General features: G+C 54.8%; 1 protein-coding gene across 1 annotated transcript in view; it reads right to left on the bottom strand.

The window, feature by feature from the left end:
- Positions 1-3067: 3067 nt before the first annotated feature.
- HS3ST4 (heparan sulfate-glucosamine 3-sulfotransferase 4) overlaps positions 3068-19937 on the bottom strand; it is a 51965-nt gene continuing 35095 nt past the window's right edge. Inside the window, exon 2 of the mRNA XM_058816185.1 lies at positions 3068-3704. Coding sequence (XP_058672168.1) covers positions 3068-3704 — 637 coding nt within the window. The remainder of the gene's footprint in view (positions 3705-19937) is intronic.

Here is a 19937-nt window from a genome sequence, read left to right as displayed (position 1 = left end):
GCAGCCAGGTGGGGTCATGGCAGCCAGGTGGGGTCACAGGAGCCAGGTGGGCTGGGGTCACAGCAGCCAGGTGGGGTCACAGCAGCCAGGTGGGGTCACAGCAGCCAGGTGGGGTCACAGCAGCCAGGTGGGGTCACAGGAGCCAGGTGAGCTGGGGTCACAGTGAGTGCTGTCCTGCTGTGGCTCTGCTCATGGGGTGTTGGTGCTGCTGGGGGGCCAGGAGAAATGGAGCCAAGAAATGCAGCTGCTACAATGATTTATTGTTTAGTGCTGGGGGTTCCAGGGTTCAGTTCAGGACAGTCACATCGCTCAGGTACAGAGACACTGACGGACAGAGACGCACTGGGGAGGCAGTGACAGCACAGCAAGAAGATTCAGAACAGACCCACTCTCCATTTCCAGTCTCTGAACCAGAAAGTACCAGCTTTTCCAGAACAATGAATCACTCAGTCTGTGTATAAAATTAAATATAATTTATGCTTTGCTAATTGAAACCAAATACAAAATTCAATTTCCTGGGTATTCTAATGCTGACATTTGAATAGTTTTTTTAAAAAAAGTGTTATTAACCTGACTCTCATTTGGCAGGCCTCTCTCTGGCCAGATAGAAAATAATCCCCCCCCATCCAGCCCCAGCTGCAGTGGGGCGCATTTCCGAAGAGCAAAACAAAATAACGCCACCCCCAGCCCAGCCCAGCGCCCGTGCCCCAGCGCAGGGTGCTGGCATGGCCCTGCTCCCTGCAGCGCTGCAGCACTGGCAGCACCACAGCTGCACCTGGGACAGGGCTGGCGGCTGCACTGCGCTGTCCCACCACGCTGCGTGCCCATGGAGCAGGCACCCAGGGCACAGGAGCGCGGTCTCCTCTCCCATGGGCGCCCATCAGCTCCTGCCCAGCTGGAGATGGCATCTGGTATAAAAAATAAACTCTGAATATATGGCAGAAATGACAGCAGGGAGTGTGGGGGCAGCAGTGAGGAGGGGCACAGGGTCCCCAGCCCGGCCAGGAGCCCCCAGCCCCGAGCTGAGCCCCTGTGCCAGGCAGCCAGAGTCAGTGCCAGCTCCATGCCCAGCCCTGCTCCAGGCTGGGCTGCAGGGACAGGCAGAGACTCCCAGACATCCTCTGCTGAGGGGCACACCGGGCCTGGAGCCCCTTGGCCTCCATTCAGCATCTTGCACCAAATCCTGCAACCACAGGTTTCGTGTAGGACCTGTTCTGATATTTGAATAATGTGTGAAACATCATAAGATTATTCTTATTATATACTTCCAATTTTCCTGTAGTAATTTGGGAGTTTGTGGGTTAGTGAAAACTGTACTATGTCAGGAGCTGTTCTTACATCTGCCCAGGCTGATGGGAACTGGCGGGTGGCAGCAGGGACCTCGCAGTGTCCCTCAGCACGGGCCATGTGGTGAATGGTGCAAATGGCTTCAGCTCTTCTCATGCAGTCCAAGGCACTGGCACCATTCCATGGCATGGTGAGCCACAGACAGGCCCTGGAACCCTGAGCAGGGTCAGCTTCTCACCCAGTGAATGCAGCAGTGATTTCATCTGCTGAACTAGAGTTCTAGGGAGTTCTTTCACCTGAACCACAACTGGGTCCTGGTCCTCCTGCAGCAGCCCCTTCCTGCACCTCTGCCCAGCGTGAGGGGGCTCTCATGGGGCTGTACCCGAGCTGCAGGCAGCCTTAGCCCTCATCAGAGCAAAGAGAGCTGCCAGCAGTGTCTGAGTGCCCTGAGAAATCACCACACAAGGGACCATTTCAGCAGCTATGCTTCACCTCTGCTCCCCCTCTGCCTGGTTTCTGCAGCAGTGGAGGTGGAGCTGTGCACTTGTGTGAAAGCTCTGCTCCTCTCTGCTGGGCCCAGCAAACAGCTCTTATGACACTGGGGGATCGAGTGGGAATAGACATTTAGTCTATAATTTCTACCAGGATTTGCAAATTTGGGTGACTTGGTCATTTCCACTAGAAAGCACATGTTTTATGCGCTGAGCGGTGCTTGCCCTGGGAATCGATTGCTCTTTTGTAATTCTGAAGTCAGATGAAGGCTGCTTCCCTGTTCTGCCACCCCAGCTGTCCACAGCAAGCAGCAGGGATTGCATTTTCAAGGTGCAAACAAATGGCAGTGCCAGGGGTGCTGCCTGTCAGAGCCCGTGCCAGGCTGTCCCAGCCCTCCTGCCCCTCGGTCCCCACATGGCTCCAAACCATGGGGCAGGGAGCAGGGCATGGCACAGCCTGGCCAGGAGGAGCTGCGTGGGCACCACTCCGGGCACCACACTGTGCCTTGGCAGCCTGGCTGGGCAGTGGGAGCCTGGCTCACTCTGGGAGCCTGGAGTGCTCGTTCAGCCCCCAGGAGGATGGAGACCTGGGGGGATCCCAGTTCTGATCTCACTGAGCATCTCAGCAAAAAGGAACAACTCTCTTCCAACAGTGGAGGTGCACCCATCAGTCAGAGGAGAATTGAGACCAGGTGTCTGTGGCACTTGGTAAATTCTAGTTTTAGTGCAAGAAGTAATTGAAACGTTTGGTGCAAATGAAGTTCCTGTACATAGTTCCTTTGCAGCATAACTGGCTTTATTCCTTCCACACATGAAGACCAGTGTGCATGTGAGTGCACAAGGCCTGAATTTACCAGATCTGATGCTGCTGTTTGGGCAAAACTAAAGTGCAGGGCAGGAGAAATCAAATCTCTGGGTTTGTCCCAGCGCTGGGTTTTGGGAGCCACCCTCTTGCTGGGCAGGAGGTCTGGTCCTGCCTGCCTGGCTGCAGGGGGACACCAGCAGCGACACGCTGACACAGAGTGCCCCTCACCTGAGCAGCCGTGCTCCCCCTGCCTCCTCCTCCTCCCACCTGCCCTGGCCCCAGTGCTGCGCTGGGGAGAGCCCAGTGCAGCCCGAGGTGACACAACAGTTCCAACTGCACACCTGGGGCCACTTCTGCTGCAGCCCTGGCAGCACGAGAGCCTGTTACGCACAGGGATGAGCCTCTGGCCCCAAGAGAGTTTTGGGTCTCAAATGATGATTCACATCCCAAAAACAAAAAAATATTTTTTCCTGATTTTGTGGTTCTACTTATCACTTTCTTCCTGCTCCCACTGGAAATCTTGGCCTGTCATTTGGTAAAACATGACATTGAAGGGTTTGTAAAACTTCCGCAGTCTGTGGATAACATCTGGGTCTATTTTGGGGTGAGTTCGACCCTTGGACTTGCCCAAGCACCGGGGAGCACTGCTGTCCTCTGGCTTCTTTAGACAGGGAAACCCCTTCGTCTTATTAAAATAAAAATGCTTCTCTGTCACAATCCTCTTGAGGCCTAAGAAGTCCTGGACCTTGGCCATTTCCCCAGCTGGGTCAGTGATGAGCCTCTCACCACTGACAAACAGGATCTGGGAGAGGGGGAAATACTGGAGCCAGTTTTCCAAGTGCAGGGCATAAATCCCAATGCGGATAGCGCTCCAGGAGGCATCAATCAGCCCCAGGGTCCTGTTCTTGAAGGCCAGCACCTCGAAGGTGGGGATCTCTGGCTTTTTGGAGAGGGTCTGTGTGTAGTCCGAGATGGCGCGGGTGACGGGGTCGCGCACCACCACGATCAGCTTGGCGTCCTTGGCCATGGAGTGGATGCGCCGCGGGGCCTCGTTGGTCACAAAGTAGCTGGGCGTCTTCTCCATGGTGATCTGGCCCTCCAGCGTCTTGGGCATCACGTTCCTGTGCCAAAGCAGAGCAGGGGTTAGCGAGGGGCAGGCGGGGCTTGGCACCTGGCGCAGGTGTGATGGGACACGCAGGAGGAGGGATGCTGTCACTCGTGTGTGTCCCCAGACCCAAGCCCTGCTGGCTGTGCTTCTTCTCAGCCCCGGCCACAGTGGGCACCCAAAATGTAACAGCAGCCTCGGTGACACATTATGCAGACAATTTGCCACAGGCGCGTGTAGACCAAAGCTAATTGACACTAAACCCGCACAATACCTGCCTGCTCAGAAGCCATCTGCTCCCATTTGCTCAATTAAGCCTATTCACTCCCGAGCCGTGTACGGAGCGCCGCAGTTCGGATTACACAGGACCTTTTTGTTATGATGACATGCTTTTAAATGTCTCAGCTAATAAAACTTAATACAGAATAAGATCCCTTGCTTCTAGTACAATAATTAAATTTATTTACTATCTTGTGTGTGAGAAAGAATGACTTTTCTTTTATCTCTAATTCACATGCTCTGTCAATAATTAATTGCAGCTGGGTTTTGAGCTTCCTGTGCAAGCACTTTTATTAGCCAAAAGGAATTTGCCTACTGGATAAATTAGCATGTAGCAAGATTTTCCTGGATAGCATATTACCATATTGTAAAATGAAACTGCAGCGAGATAGCAGTTATGTCTAAGAAAATGAAGAGGTAAATTCTTGTCCCAGTGCCACCAGTTAAGGATTATCATAGCCAGCCAGGGGCTTTTAAGTGATCACAGAATCACAGAATAAGCTGCATTGCAAGGGACCCACATGGTGTCCCCTGCAGGAGTGTCACAGCCTCGGTGACACCTGTTGTGCTGCCAGATGGCGCGGGGGCTGGAGGCTGTGCCGCAGCCAGGGCCTGCCTGCTGCCCCCCGCCAGCCTCGCCGTGCCCAGCCGTGGGCAGCCCCAGCCCGGCCTCAGCGCCAAGGACAGCAACGGGGCAGTGGAAATCACCCACGGCGCTGGGCAGATCTGCCGGGTCAGAACGGAGGGTGGCCATGCCCATGGCCTTGCAGGATTATCCCTCTGTACTGCAACTATTCTTAGTACAAACATATGGTGAGGAAATAACGTGGATAGGCTTGAAATGGCTCTGTGAGAGCACCTTGGGCAGCGACAGCCACAGTAAGGCTGACGTCAAAGTGCTGGGCCCCAGGAAGACCCATTTCAGGAATAACACAGCTGAAGCCTGGAGCGGAAGCAGAGGACAGGCACAGCCTGCTAGATGTGCCTGTCACTGTCACCTCCTATTTGTCTGCTAAAGGCATCATCTGGCTTTAACGCCTCTGTAATCTGTGTATTCATGGCTGGCACCGTCCAGCCCACCAGGCTTGCTCTGCTGGGAACAGGGGTGATGAGGGGTCTCAAGGCAAGAGTGAGGGTGGGTTTGCTGCTGCCACAGGGCTGCCAGTGTCCTCAGCACTTTGGGTGAAGAGGCTGGCGTTCCTCGGCTGCCCCTGTCCTGCTGCAGAGCCTTTCCTGCTGAACAGTCCTGACTGAGCACCAGCAGTGCAGCCTGCAGGGCTGCAGCTCTCCCTGTCTCTGGGCCAGCATGCTGCTGGCCAGCCTCTCCCCGTGCACCAGGTCCTGCTGCAGCTGCCTTCCCAATGGCAAGGGGCCTGCAAGCCTTCTGTCCAGAGCACTCTGGTGCTTCATGTGTGCCTTGCATCAGCCACTTGAGCAGCAGTGGCACAAAGGGAGCAAGGATTAGTCAGAATGGTGTATCTTGAGGTATTTATTCCTTTAAGAAAAAAATTAAGAAAAAAAATAAGAGGGATAGGAGCACCTGGGGACTGCAGATGCTGCAGAATTACAGACCAGCTTCCCTGGGGAATCCAGTACCTGAATTTAACAGCCCTGTGGGAAGGAAGCAGCTTTTGTGGCTATGCACATCACAGCAAGACCCACGGATGATCAGGGAGGAGCCCTTGGGTGCCCACTGCTGTCCTACAGGGCGTGGGGGAGTGGGAGGTGCTGCCCCCAGCAGCACTGCTCCGTGCCCACTCCCACAGGAGCCCATGGGCAGGATGGGGAGCAACCCACCTGCTGCAAGGACAGCAGCCACATGGTGTCTGCTCCCCACTGCAGCACCTGATGCCCCAGGGCTTTTGGTTTGGTTTGGTTTGTATAAAACAAACACACTGGGGGTTTATAAAAGAAGCATGAACAAACGTTAATTACAACTGCCCCTTCAGATGATGTTACCATAATAAAAGAGAGCCAAGAAATTGCAGAGCTAATAATCTGGAAGTGTTGCCACATTTAAGGACTGTGTTTAACTCTGTGCACAATAAAGACAAATAGATGGATGGGCTGGCACTGAGGAGAGAAAACAGGGAAGCAGCGATCAAGGAAAAGAGGAGGAGAAGCAGATTCAGCATTTGCTGCACGGTTTTAAGCATAAAGCTGGAAGCCACAGTTTGTCCTCAGGACACGCTGGCCATGCAGAGCCCGGAATGACTGTGGCTCTGGGACACGCATACAGAAAGGCTTTACCCCAAACTCTGCTGCGTTTCAGAATCCCCCCTGGCGCTGCTCTGCTGGGCAGGAGCCGAGCTGCCCTGTGCAGGTGAAGGAGGCTTAGCCTGCAGCCCCGGGGTCGGGTGCCCTGTGTGCAGCCGGTGGCACGCGGTAAGCGCTGCCAAACAGAGCAGCACGCTGCACGGCCAGCTCCTGCTGCTGGGAATAGCAGGGGTGTTAAAGCTGGAGCAGCCGAGCCTCTGGCGCGGCAGGAATGCTCCTCAGAGCAGTTAACCTTCACAGAGCTGCTGCCATGTGCTCAGCCCTAATTGCGTGTGTGCCGACAGAATTCTAACCAGCTCTGTGTGCAGGCAGAGCAGCGCACAGGGCTCCCCTGCAGCGGCTGGTGCAGAGCAGTTTGCAGTGTGGGGCTGGGGCTTTGCTCCCTCTGAACACATTTTGGCTTTCCTGCAGTGTCTGTGTCCCTTTCGAGGCCGGTCTGGTCGCTGCAGATGCACGGCCAGGGAGTGACTGTGCCTGGCATGCCTGCACAGGGCACTGCAGGGGCGAGGGCTGGAATGGGACATGTCTGCTCACGGCTCTGCCACTGCTGTCTCCCCACCTGCCCTTCTTCTCTCTTACCACGGCTCGCCTGGAAAAGGGGAGCAGTGACAGCGATCCCCTGGCAGGAGCCCTGCTGGCACAGGCATGAGCCAGCCCCCTGCCCCCTCACGGGATGGGCATCGTCCCCTTGAGCTGTGGGTGCAGCAGCACCACACTGTGCAGTGCCAACACCGGGCTGCCATGCTGGCCTTGGACCCGGGAATCATCAAGCAGATGATCCAATATCTATTACTGAGCACTTGCTTGGGCTTTGGATATTTCTCTCCTTTCCTGTTCATTGCCCAGTGCTCCTCAGAGGCTGAGGAGGGGCAGAGTGCTCTGTGCCCCCTGAGCTGCACAGGGGCTGCTGCTCTCACGCCAGGTTTCTGCTCTGTGCATGGAGAGCCTCCAGCAGGACAGCTGGCTCCTGCCCACCCTGGCTTGGAGCAGGGACCCTCATTGGGAAAATGTGCTCCGGTAATTGCTCTTAACTGCTGGTTTCAAACAAGCTCTTTATTTTCAAAGGATACATTTTATAAATTTGCAAATTTGCATGTTGCCAAAATCCCCTTGTGGTTTATTTAAATCCAGATTATCTTGTTTATTCCTTCAGTCACAGCTGTCATTTATCTCTGTGTAGGCAGCTTGTTCACCATGTTGCAGGTTTCCTGCAATCCCACTCAAAAAGAGTCTTTGTTAACTGTGTTTTCATGTTCTCAACAAGAGAAAAAACTTCATAGCAACTCCCAGGGCTTGGGGGATCACAGAGGAGGACGAGGATTTGCACAGCTGCCGTGGAAAGAGGAGATGGCCAGGTGCTGCAAGTGTCACCTGCCCACAGAGCTCTTCTCTGCTGCTCCTTGGGGTGGAGCAAACAGCTGCTTTTGTCTTCTGAAAAGACAAACATGAATCCTTTTTCTTTTTATTATTAACACATTCCAGTATAATTGCTTGAGCTGTCAGCTGTGACCTGCCAGTAATTCAGCAGGCGTGGGACTTTCAAGGGGAGAGCGGCATTGCAACCGAGCCCGCAGTAAGCATTAAAAGCAGAACCCATTTGCTATAAGCCCCCGAGTCAAATCTCTTGTTGAATTTGTTCAAACATAAATTTACAGCTGAATTTACATAGGTTTAATGTTTTATAATCTTTTCAGTCTGTGAATCTATATTCAAGAGTGCATTAGCTCAGAAATATTGTGCTTAACGCTGAAAATAATTTTAATCTCTCCAAAGTCCAATCCTTTGCACATCACTAAACCTCAGAAGCCAATCCCTTCTAATAAGAGACACAAAACCTGCATCTGTCGCTGCCTAATAGATTCACATTGCTCTAATTCAAACAGCTCACGTATGTCTGTTAAAAAACACTAAACACAAATTATAAAGCCCTTTCAGAAAAGTGGGTGCCAGCTCAGACTGGGGGCCAAAGGAACTATCCCCAGGAGACTCACTGGAAGAGTTTAATGGTTAGGGATCTGGTGGCTGGGAGAAGGGGGTGAACAACCCCTCTCTGTGACTTGCATTCTGCTTTTGCAGGGCTTGTAACCCCAAATTAGTGGCTGCCGGCACTATTGGTTTCCCTCTCCAAAACAAGGAGCTTTCCCTCTTCCCAGGGTTTCCGAAGCCATTCGCTGTCCATGCAGAACACTCCCGTGAGGGGCAGTTTGGGGTTGCTCTGTGCCAGCCGTGTCCCCGCTGAGTTTCTCCCCGCGTCCCCCGGCCCTGCAGGATGTGGGAGCCCCGGAGCCCAGTGCAGCCAGGGAGCAAGAGGCAGCTGCGGCTTGGGAGTGTCCCAGTGTCCCTCAGCAGGGCCAGCCCTTCTGCCAGTGCGCCCAGGGCTGCCTGGAGCCGGCCGGCCGTCCGTCCGTCGGTCCGTCGGTCCGTCCGCAGCGCGCTCCCGGGTTGCCATACCAACGCAGGTGCTAACGCGTGTTGACTCGCGGAGAGCCGAGCTGATCAGAGAATGGCAGCTTGGGGCTGCCATGGCAACCGAGATGCCAAATTGGAATCCGTGTCAATAGCAAAGGTATCGGGGAGGCGGCCAGAGCGCGGGGGGCAGCGCCCGGCGGGGCTGCGGGCACCGGGGGCATGAACCTCCTCAGGCTGCCTGCAGGCTGCTCCTGCCCGCTGCCCCTGCCCGCTGGGGCATCCCGGCACCGGGGGCATCCACATCCACAGGCTGCTCCTGCCTGCTGGGGCATCCCTGCACCGGGGGCATGAACCTCCTCAGGCTGCCTGCAGGCTGCTCCTGCCCGCTGCTCCTGCCCGCTGCCCCCGCCTGCTGGGGCATCCCTGCACCGGGGGCCGACCCGCCCGGGCTCGCTCCGCAGCGGTGCCTGCAGCGAGGCTGCACCCAGGGCACCCCTGCAGCCGCACCCCCGGACATGGGAAAGTGCCTTCGGAGCACAGCCTATGTCTAACGCGATTTTTCACAATATCGCCTAGTCTAGAGTCCAGCAATCCCAATGAAAGGGCTTCTGTGTCTCCACAAAATGCAAAATCTTTAACGGCTCATTGGCATGTGCTTAAGTTGGCCTGGATAAGAAGTTACTCCTGAGAACCTGCTATTGATTCTGTCAAGGATTCAAAGGTTTTATAGGCATCGCTCAAGATCTCTTCAGTACTTGTACCTTCTTAATGGCTCCCATCACCAATGGCACGGGAAACATCGCCCAGCGCCCTGGGAGCAGCCGTGTCTGTGCCAGGAGCCGGGGCCGCGCCGCACCCGGGCCGGGGGCTGCCCTCAGAGAGCCGGGCAAGGCGCCCTGGCAGCCTGAGAGGGGAGCCTGGGGCTCCTCTGGGGTCTGCCAGGAGCTGGGGCAGATACCGGGGCTGGGAAAGGGCAGGGGGGCAAACTGCACCCGGGAAGTCTCCTCTCCTCCTACCACTATGCAACAAAATCAGTGGGCAGGTGGCTGAATAGCAGACAAAAATATAAATATGCTCTGATTTCACTGGGACCATCTGGCTCAGGCATGATAGGTGGGTAGGAATGCTATAATCATGGAGCAGAGTACTAAGCTGATCCATTAAAGTCTTTTAGCAGTAGCAACTATGGAACCTATATTAATCTGGCAATGCTTTGTGAACAGACATCACAAGGTTAGATCCATTCAGCTGCAATTAAAACCAGCCCTCACTGATCAGGCTAGCTGGGAGAGCTGCTGCAGCATTGTGTTCCCCAAGGCTCTCATGAGTATAGACTGTTGATACTTGCACAATGTAATCTGAAATTATGATCCTAATGCTAAATCTTGCTTTCTTCTGTTCTCTCCTCAAGTGGATCTCCTCTGGGACACGGCTGCTGCCTTGTGCCCAAATCCCTTGCCTGCACAGCTCTCACACAAATTGGATAGGCTCAGGTTAGTGCCAGGGGGTTCCTGATGGGGAAGTGCCTGACATTGCTTGACCAGGGATAAATTTGGCCCAATCTCTCCAATTTCAGTGCAAGATTTATTGTTGTTTAGCATGTATGGAACAGGTTGTGAGAAAGGTTGGAAATGCATATTTCTAGCCCCTCTGCTGCCAAAGAGATTTTGATGAAGTCTCACTACCATTCCCTACAGAAGGCCAAGATCCTATTCACTGGGAATCTCAGCATTGTCTGCTGGATTTAGTTACTGTGTAGTCACAGTTATAGCAAAGGACTCATGGCAGGCAGGGGGAGGCCTGCTCCTCTTACTGGGGATGTTCAAGTCCAGCTAGTCTGCTCCCAGCCCAGATTTCCCTTCAACACAGCAGTTCAAGCCCTCTCCGTGCCAGTTCACTCACTTTCCACTGGTTCTTCGTGCCCCATGCCGGTGCTCAGCTATGGGGCAGAGCTACATGAAATGCTGATGCACATTCAACCTCTGCAGGACAGAAACCTCTCTGAATCATGCAACCCAGTGCACCCCGCTGGCAGCAGCCATCACACACACTCCCTTCCCACCCCTTTGGGATTCCAGTCTGGGAGATCAATACCGATATGCAGCAGGAGGGGCCCTCAGCACCGGCTGTGTTCCTCCTGCCCCAAGCAGAGCACCTGGAGCCCGCAGGGACACCCGTGCAGGAGCGCTCCTGTCCCGGACTGCTCCCACCCAGCCAGCCCTGACGGCTGCTGTGGCGCCTGTGGAAGTTTCAGGACTGTCAATAGCAGATGCTGTTGGCATTGCAGGCTGCAGTACCTGGAGCAGCCAGTTGGAAAAGCCACGGCTCATGGGGAGAGCTCTGTGCGCACCTAACACTGATCAGACTCAACTGGGTGGTCAAATCACTCCAGTTTCCCAAATATGGGATGGGCCCTTCCCAAAGAAGGCCAGGGAAACAAAATATTAAAATATAGTGGTTTGGAGCTGCAAATCCTGAGGAGTCCTTTTTCATCTTCAGGAAAATTTAATTCTACCAGGAAAAACACGCTGGCAATAATGGCTGCCTAAGTGAAAGCACCACAGCTGTATCATACTAAAAGCTTTTCAGGGAAAAGAGTAAATAAATTCTATTCTTCAGATGTATCTGGATGTTATCCTAACGCAGTGCCAGAGTAATAGGTAAGCCATCAGCAGCTAAAAGGCTGGGAATTGTTACGGAGGAGCGGTAGTGCCAAAGAGGCTGCAAACAGCAGTAATCGTCCACACCCTGCGCTGAGCCCCAGCTGGGCGCGGCACAGGCACCAGCATAAGCGGGCTGGACACAAAACCACAACCCAGGCTGCCACAGGAGCCCCGGGCAGGTCAGGGGTGCTGGAGGAGCATGACCCTCTGCACCTTCACACCTGCAGTTTGCCGCTCCTTGTGAGCTGTCAGTGAGACGGATCCATGCGAGCCATCGCTGCAGGCAGAGCGGCTGAAGGGCGGGTGGGGAGGTCACGGCTCTCTCTTTGCTCTCCCAGCAAAGCCAGCTCTAAATCCCTCCACAGGGACACTGAGTGGCGAGATCTCCCCAACTGCGTGCGCCTCTCCGCTGCCCAAAGCACGACATCCCACGGCTTGAGCGTTTGCATGCAGCCTCTGGAGCCCGGCAGGTGCCCCGGGCAGAGCCCCCGCGCTCCCCTTGCACACCAGTGCCCAGCCCCTCCTCTCCCTCCTCCCCGTGCAAGTGGCGACCGCGTCCGTTCCAGCATCAGACGAGTCCTGCAGCGGCCGAGGCACCTCCCAAAACCGCTGCCAGGGACTGCACGGATCCAGGACTTGTCCATTCCCAGCCCAGAGCTGCTCCTCTGCCCCGGGAGGGAGTGATGCCAGCCAGGCTGCTGCCGAGGGCACAGCTATTTATTATTTGCTTCTGTTGATTATTTTTGGGTTTAAGTTCATTTATTATGTATGCAAGAATGGTAATACATTGGCATCTGAATGTCTTTTAGGCATACAATATCCTTATTATTCAAAGTGGTTTTTCCTCCATAATTGAATGGTTTACCTTATTATTACACTATGTTAATGACCCAGCATTTCCATTTTTCTATAGGATGCTTAATTGTAAGCAAAGTGCAATCAGAATCAGAGATGCCATCCGTAATTGACAGCATCATAATAACAGCCAGAATTGCAGGAACGAAGCACCAAAATAAGTAACAGTGGGGAGAAAGCTGCTCTGAAACCCCTCAGGAGGCTGATCTGGGCTGGGACAGAGCCTGCCCACACAGGATCCTCTCCCCAAACTCTGACAGTTTGGGCATTAACAGAGATAGAGTGCTATTGATATCAGTTTGTACATTTAATCAGTTTTTTTGCAGTTTTCAGCGAGATGTGAACTATATCCCTGTCCAAGGCATTTGGTTCAAATCAGCTGAGACAGAGAATAATCAAGATTTATGATTCTCATTCTGACTCGGATCACACAGTCAGTGCAAACGGTACCGCAGAGCTTCCTCCCTGAGCCCCAGTGACATCCTCTGCTTGCCCTCACACGGTGATTTAACGTCCATCCCAGGGATGTCACCATGCCCCTGCAGCTCCAGATAATGATGACTCTGGGTTCTCTCCACCGTCCCCAGGGGTGGCACTTGAGGGGCACCGCAACCCACTTTGGGGCTGGTTGGCAGAAATCAGTAAAACAGCACTTTGCAAACCAAAAGGAAATTCATCTTGCTGTGCCTCCCAGCAGGGCCCAGAGCAGCCTGGAGCAGGAGCAGCCTGTGGCATGCCTGGCCTCTCTTACCCAGAGCATCCCTGCTGGGGAAGCGCACCGTGGGCTCCCACGGGTGACCCAAACCCACCCCTGCAGGAGCCCAGGAGCAAAGCGAGCGCTGGAGCTGCACGGGGAAGGGCCAGGGACAGCTCAGGAGGCAGCTCAGCAGCAGCAAGGGCTGTCAGCACATCCTGCAGGCAGCTCCATTTCCAGGGGCTCAGCACCAGCCAGGGAGCCAGAGCTCTCCAAGAGCTCAGCTGGGAAGTGAATGTTTAGATAAAAATTAAATGATCCAAAACCAACTCTAATAAAACCAGCCAGGTGATGGGAACAGAGCAGTGGTGAGGCAATTTCCAAGCCATTTTGAAGGCAGCCGTGCTGTGTGTTGCTGGCTGGCCAGTGTGCTGTCTCTGGCTCCTGGGATGCTCTGGTGGGCTCCTGCCCAGACATCTGCTCCCATCAGCAGAGGATGGATGTGAGCCCAGGCCAGGCAGCCCAGCCACGACTGCGGAGGAGGGTTCTGGCACATCCCCCTGCCCACTGACCTGGGGGTTCCCCTCTCTGGGCAGCACAGCCCCACAGCTCAGCCCATAGCCCCGTCTCACAGCTCTCCAGTGTGTGGTCCATGGGAAGAGAGTGCTGTGATCCTGCTGCTGAGTGGCTCCACGCAGGAATGGGGTGATGGGAGCTCCATCTGGGATGGGGCTGGGATGGGGATCAGAGCCTCCTCTGCCTCCTGCCCTGCTCACAGTGACGGGAGCTCCATCTGGGATGGGGCTGGGATGGGGATCAGAGCCTCCTCTGCCTCCTGCCCTACTCACAGTGACGGGAGCTCCATCTGGGATGGGGCTGGGATGGGGATCAGAGCCTCCTCTGCCCCCCGCCCCACTCGCAGCGAGGGCAGCAGCACCAAGGCAGGAGGGCTGCCCTGCTGCTCCTGCTGCCTGCACAGGGGCCCTGCTGCATTCTGTCTCAGCAGGGTTTGCTCAGCCACCTTTCCCCACACGCTGTGTGCAGCAGCACTCAGGGTTGGCCAGGGCTCTCGGTTAATTCACACATGTAGTGTAACATCCAAGTGAGTGAAAAAGCAGCCTGATGCCACTCCAGTCAATAGAGTAAACAATTCCTGGTTTGGATAAACAGAATTACTAGTGTTGAAGAGCTCTGGGCAGCACTGCACAGTCTGATTAGTGTAAATGCTAAACACAAACCAATTAACACTCTCTAAGTCTGCTTATCTCATGTCACTTAGTGCTAAAATAAAGGCTAACACTAAACACACACATTGATTTAGCCATTAAATCTAGCATCACTCAAAACAGCTCATTATATCACTGAGAAACAAATAAAGTCACCTGAATTTTCAGAAGCTGCTGTGTTATGAACAATGACTCATTTGCTCCATCCTGCACTAGGGAGTCACTGCTCAAACTGAGAACAGACTGATAGAGCTTCACCCAAAAACCAAACCTGGGCCACGGCAGAGGTGCCAGGTGCCATCCCTGCAGCCCTGAGGCAGCGCTGCTGCGGCAGCTCCTGGGGCTGGCCTGGTGCTGCGCCTCCAGCTACAGTGCCCAGGACAAACATCACCGCCACTAACAACGATTGCTTGGCCAGTGCCAGCTGTGAATCCCAGGCATCCATCAGCTCTGCTGAGGAACAGGAAAGCCTCTCCACAGCCCCAGCAAACCCCACCAGATACCAGGGCACTTTTTGAGAGCAAAACCAGCACTGACAGAGCATCCACCTCAGTCCCTGAAGAACCAAAGCTACTTTGGGTTTGATTTGGGCTTTATTTGGGCTTTTCTTCAACTAGAAATTATTGAAAGCTGGTACGAGGGAAGCTGATGACAGGAATAGCCTGAATGGGGGTATCCTGCCCTAACAAGCACTTGGTAGCAGGCAGGGAAGGATGTGTGGATGTTAGCAGGCAGTGTGAGATGTTTACATTCCTAATTACAAGGGCTAATTCTTCGCTTTGGCCAGGTATCCCTTCTGCAGACAAGGTTAATGGGATGTGAGAGACCACAGCTGCCACAGCACCGAGTGAGGAGGACAGGCAAGAGACAGCAGCATTAATCAGCAAGGAGCCATGCAAAAATGGTTATCTCAAGCTGTTTGGAGGCACTGAGTAAAAATAAATCTCCCTGAGTTTAATATTCTGCCAGTCAGCTCCTTTTTGTAGGTGGAATCTATTAAAAATTATCTTTCTGCTAAAATGCTAAAGTGTTTCTGACATTTAACAGCTTGCTTCAAGCAAAAAGGTGCAATAAATACATAGGAGAGCTAATTGGCACCAGAACATCCAACATCCACCCAGCACAAGCAAGCACTGCTGTGTCAGCTCCTGAGGGCTCTGGCAGACCCCAGCACCTCCCCTGAGAATGGTGCCCTGCTCACCTGGGGGAGCTGGGAGCTTCCCACCATCACCCAGCAGCTGCAGATGGAGAGTTGGAGCCGTGGGGCTGGGGGACCCCTGCTGCACTCTGGGCTGGGGGAGCCCTGCTGCAATCGGGGCTGGGGGAGCCCTGCTGCAATCGGGGCTGGGGGACACCTGCTGCAATCGGGGCTGGGGGACCCCTGCTGCAATCGGGGCTGGGGGAGCCCTGCTGCAGTCTGGGCTGGGGGACACCTGCTGCAATCGGGGCTGGGGGACACCTGCTGCAGTCTGGGCTGGGGGACCCCTGCTGCAATCGGGGCTGGGGGACCCCTGCTGCAGTCTGGGCTGGGGGACCCCTGCTGCAATCGGGGCTGGGGGACCCCTGCTGCAGTCTGGGCTGGGGGACCCCTGCTGCAATCGGGGCTGGGGGACCCCTGCTGCAATCGGGGCTGGGGGACACCTGCTGCATCTGGTCCTACCCAAATCTCCACTTGGAGGTACTTGCTTGCTGCAAGATGCAGAAGGAGCTGCTTGGCAATGTGGTCTCAATAAAAATTAATGCTTTAACAAGAAGCCAAATAGCTACAGCTAATGTTCTTCTGAATGAGATCTAAATTTTATTCATAAGCATCAGTGTCAGGACTAAAATAACAGTTTTATGGACACTATGAGCATAAACAGCTCTGCTGATTCAAAAACAGAAACTGCACTTCTGAATGAATCAACGTGTTCATTTGGAACAAAAGCACTGTTCCAAACACATGCCTCAAACAGAAGAGAAAGCCAGAGAGTGTTCTCCTGGTGAGCCTGCTTCCGAGGCGTGCACTGCAGAGGGGAGGGGAGATGAGGGAACAGTGACTGGGGATGTGCCAGGGAGAAGGAGCAGGACTCATCAGGGACTCCTGGGACACACTGGAGGCGGGGTGGGATCGTGTTTCACCTCATCTGCATGGGGCAAAGAATCACAGGTGAGAAAGAAGAGCGCTACACTCCTGCAGAAATAAATCCCTGCTGAGCTCCAGCATTCAGGGCTGGATGGCCCTGGCAAATAGTTGAAATGGCCTTTGTTTATTTGAGGTCAATGCCTCAGAAAAGGAGAAGAGCTATATGGCTAATAAGTAATTGATAAGAGATTTTTAGAAAAATACTTCTTGGAGAGTGGGCTCAGCCAATAGAAGTCAGGTAGCCCACAGTGTGGCATGCATGTGCGGGCACTGGCAGGGCCACGCTGGCCAGAGGCTGCAGAGCATGGCAGAGATGGGGTGGAAAACACACGGTGTATTCAGTGAGGAGTTTGTCAGGCTGCTGGTGGAGCCTCTGGACAATTTGTTCGCTTTACAAGGCCAATTAAGGGCCATGCAAGAGGGAAGCACCAGCTCCAGCATCCCCATTCCCACAGCCCTTCTGCAAATGGGAACAGGACCCGCAGCACTGAGCACGTCCAGGCAGCAGTGAAGCACCCCAGATACCATGATCCTTGTCCAGTGCCCTGCCCTGGGCAGCCCCCGGGCCCCAGCAGCCCTGTGAGCTCGGTTCTGCAGGGAGTCTCTCTGGCTTTGCTGCTGCAGTGCTTCCCATAACTGGGGCAATATATCTGTGGCCACAAATGAAAGATCAATATTTATTTAACAGACACACTACCCTTTAGAGGCCCCTAATTGTAAATTAATCATCATTAACTGGCAGTAATTGAACGCGCTGAGAGCTGTGATCGCAGCCATCCCCACAGCAGGGTTTGGCCGCAGCAGAGGGGCTGGGATGGAGCTCAGAGCTGGCAGGGGGACCCACGGGGGCCCTGCAGGGATGCAGACACTGCTGCAGCCAGAGGTTTGCTCAGCCCATAGGAGCCCAGCGCAGGTGGGACAGAGCTGCGTGGGCTGGGGACCCTCACAGCAGACCCTGGAGCACCACGGGCCCCTCTGCTGCAGCAGCCCCTCAGCCCTCAGCAGGACACTCTGGAGCTCTGGCCCAGCTCCAGCTGGAAAGGCAGCGTGCTTCAGGGCAGACCAGCCCCTGGCCTGTGTGTGCAGCACAGGGGGCTGAGGAGGGAAATGAGAGGGTGACAGGCCCACCAAAGGGAAGGGAGACATGGCTCTGCTCTGCTCTGCTCTGCCTGTCTGGGCAAGCACCTGTCTGGCACCATCAGCACAGCACAGAATGCTGGTGCTGCTCACCTGCTCTGAGCTCGCTGCCTGCTGGAGGCACAGCTGCTGCCAGGCCCAGGGGATCCCTTCCCTTTGGGAGCCAGAAACTGCAGTTTGTTTCTTTCCAGGTTTCCCAGGAACACAGACCAGCAGGGCAAGCACCAGCGCTCAGAGCCACGGGGCAGGAGCTGCTGCCAGGGGGTCCAGGGGGACACGAGGGATGCACAGCCACCGTGGCAAGTGTTTTGGAGAGCGCTGCTTTCAGACAGCCTTCAGCACTGGAGGGCTTTGGAGACGCTGGTGTGCTCTCTGGTCTGGGGCTTCGGGAGGCTCTACCCTGTGTCACCGTGATTAAGAGACAAAATCTAACATTGTCCTTGGTGTGAGCACAGGCGAGTGCTCCGGCCTCAGTGCCAGTGGGCTGTGTGGGGCGAGCTGGCAGCAGGAAATGCAAATTCTCCTTCTGTAAGGACGGTGGTGGCACGAATGCTGACTTTATTAAAATGCAGAATTATTTCAGGGCCCTTTGTTTAGCTCAGAGCCGGGAGGTAATTTATGCACAGGGATGGAGCAGCGAGGGCTGTGCTCGGCTGCTGGCATTGCCAGCAGTTCTTGGCTGTGCTCCTGGTGTGAAGGCTTTCTCACTCTGGAGGGAGGGTCTGGGGAGCCACAGTCTTGCTGCTTGTTCTTGCTGAAGGATTCTTCCTGTCCTCACTGCTCCTGTGTACAGCTGCTGTGGATGGAGCCTTCACACACAGATTAATTAAGTGCTCGCTGATCAAGTCAGCTGGTCTTGTGTCCAGAGACATCCCTCTCTGCCTGCCCCCCTCCTGCTGCCCAGAGCAGCCTGACTGTGCTGGGGCCTGGGCTCTGCTGTGCCCATGTGCCATCCCCATCCCCGGGAGCTGCTTTGGGCATCCCGTGCTGCCCACGGCTCCCTGGGAGCAAGGCAGGGCCGTGCCACACTGAGCCTGGCCGAGGAACCATCTGGGCCATGGGCAGTGAGGAGGGCCCCTCTCTGTGCCCCACCACGGCTGTGAGCTGCTCCTGTGGGCTGCGGCCACCAAACACGTTATCCCCTCTGCCCTGCCCCAGGTACCCCCAGTGGGGCAGTTCATGGACTCTGCAGCCCATGGATTCTCTTTGGATTTGGAGACTCTCGAGGCAGTCTGAGCTTCTGCAAATTCTCATCAAAACTTGGGACTTGGCTGAGACTTCCGCTGCTTTGGCCTCTCTGTCAAAGGGATGCATGCAGGATTTGGCAGAAGAAGTTCCAGAACCTGGCACAGAGATGACAGTTAGTTTCTTATGAATAAATACTACAACTTGAAAGGATGAGGTTCAGAACTGCAGCACGGCTGGAGCTGTCCTGGTCCCATAAACAGCTGTGTTCCTGCAAGGGCACAGGGAGAGCATGAGGCAGGGCTCTCCCACACCAATAGAAGGCAAACAGAAGAGAGGTCTCCAGGTCCCTGAGCAGCACTAAGCTCACCTGCTCATCACCACAGTCCTGGAGAGGGTTCTGGTGGCTCAGAGCACTGCATGTCAGATGAACAGGTTCAGCCAGTGCTGGGGGGAATCAGCACAGCCCAGGGGCACAGAAGGGTGCCAGGATCTGTCCTGGCAGCACTGGGGACTGCTGCAGCAGCACGGGCACAGGGACTAATGCCAGGCCCTTCACCTCTGCCAACCAAAGGCAAACAGAGGCGGCTGGAGCTTCTTGGCAGGGAGGTTTATTGAAATGAAACCTTTTCAGCAGGTTATGTGCTCTTGTTTTGAAGAGTTTAAACCATGTCCAAGATCAGGCTAGATTAAACCCTTGACTTCCACTACTGCCCAGGAAGCCTCATCTAGGCTGATTCACGTTTTCATCTGCATACTAATGCTGGGCTTTAATCAGCAAGGAAACCTTCCAGCACATTGCTTCAAAGGTAAATGTCTGCAGTGGAAGGCACACAGGGAGGAAACCCCTGCCAGCTCCTTTGCCCCTTTCCCATGCCACATACTCCAGATTTGCTGTATCTCAGCTGACAGGACACAAGGGCTCTACCGCCTAACCCTCTGAGCTGCAATAGGCTGTGCACTGCTGGGGCTGTGCTTGGGGAATATTGCCGTGTTTGACACAAGGTCTGTCTTCGCTGAGCCAGGTTTATCACCTGGGAAAGCTGCTGTGCCCAGACACCACAGGCAGAGCAGAGGGCGTGCTGTTAGCAGGGGAAGGAGCTGGGGAATAAATCCCCGACTCCTGCCTTTGTGCAGGTGGGGTGCGGATTTCCACTGCAGAGGATCCGTGCAGTCTGTGTGAGTCCCAGATCCCAGCCTGCCCCTCGCACATCGGTGCCAGCAGCTGGTGCCAGCCCGCAGGCTGACAGGAGCAGGGACGGAGCCCGGAGCCCGGAGCCAGCCGCCCTTCTGGAGGGAGCTGCTATTCTTAGGCGGGTATTTGGAGGCACTTCAGAGGAACCTGCCTTGTCACACTTTTAAATTCCTCTCTCCGCAGTGGCACAGTGACAGAAGCCTT

Source organism: Ammospiza caudacuta, chromosome 17 (genome assembly GCF_027887145.1).
Source record: "Ammospiza caudacuta isolate bAmmCau1 chromosome 17, bAmmCau1.pri, whole genome shotgun sequence".
Lineage (NCBI taxonomy): Eukaryota > Metazoa > Chordata > Aves > Passeriformes > Passerellidae > Ammospiza > Ammospiza caudacuta.
Note: the sequence above shows the minus strand (reverse complement) of the source record. Positions and strands in the feature narration are given on the sequence as shown.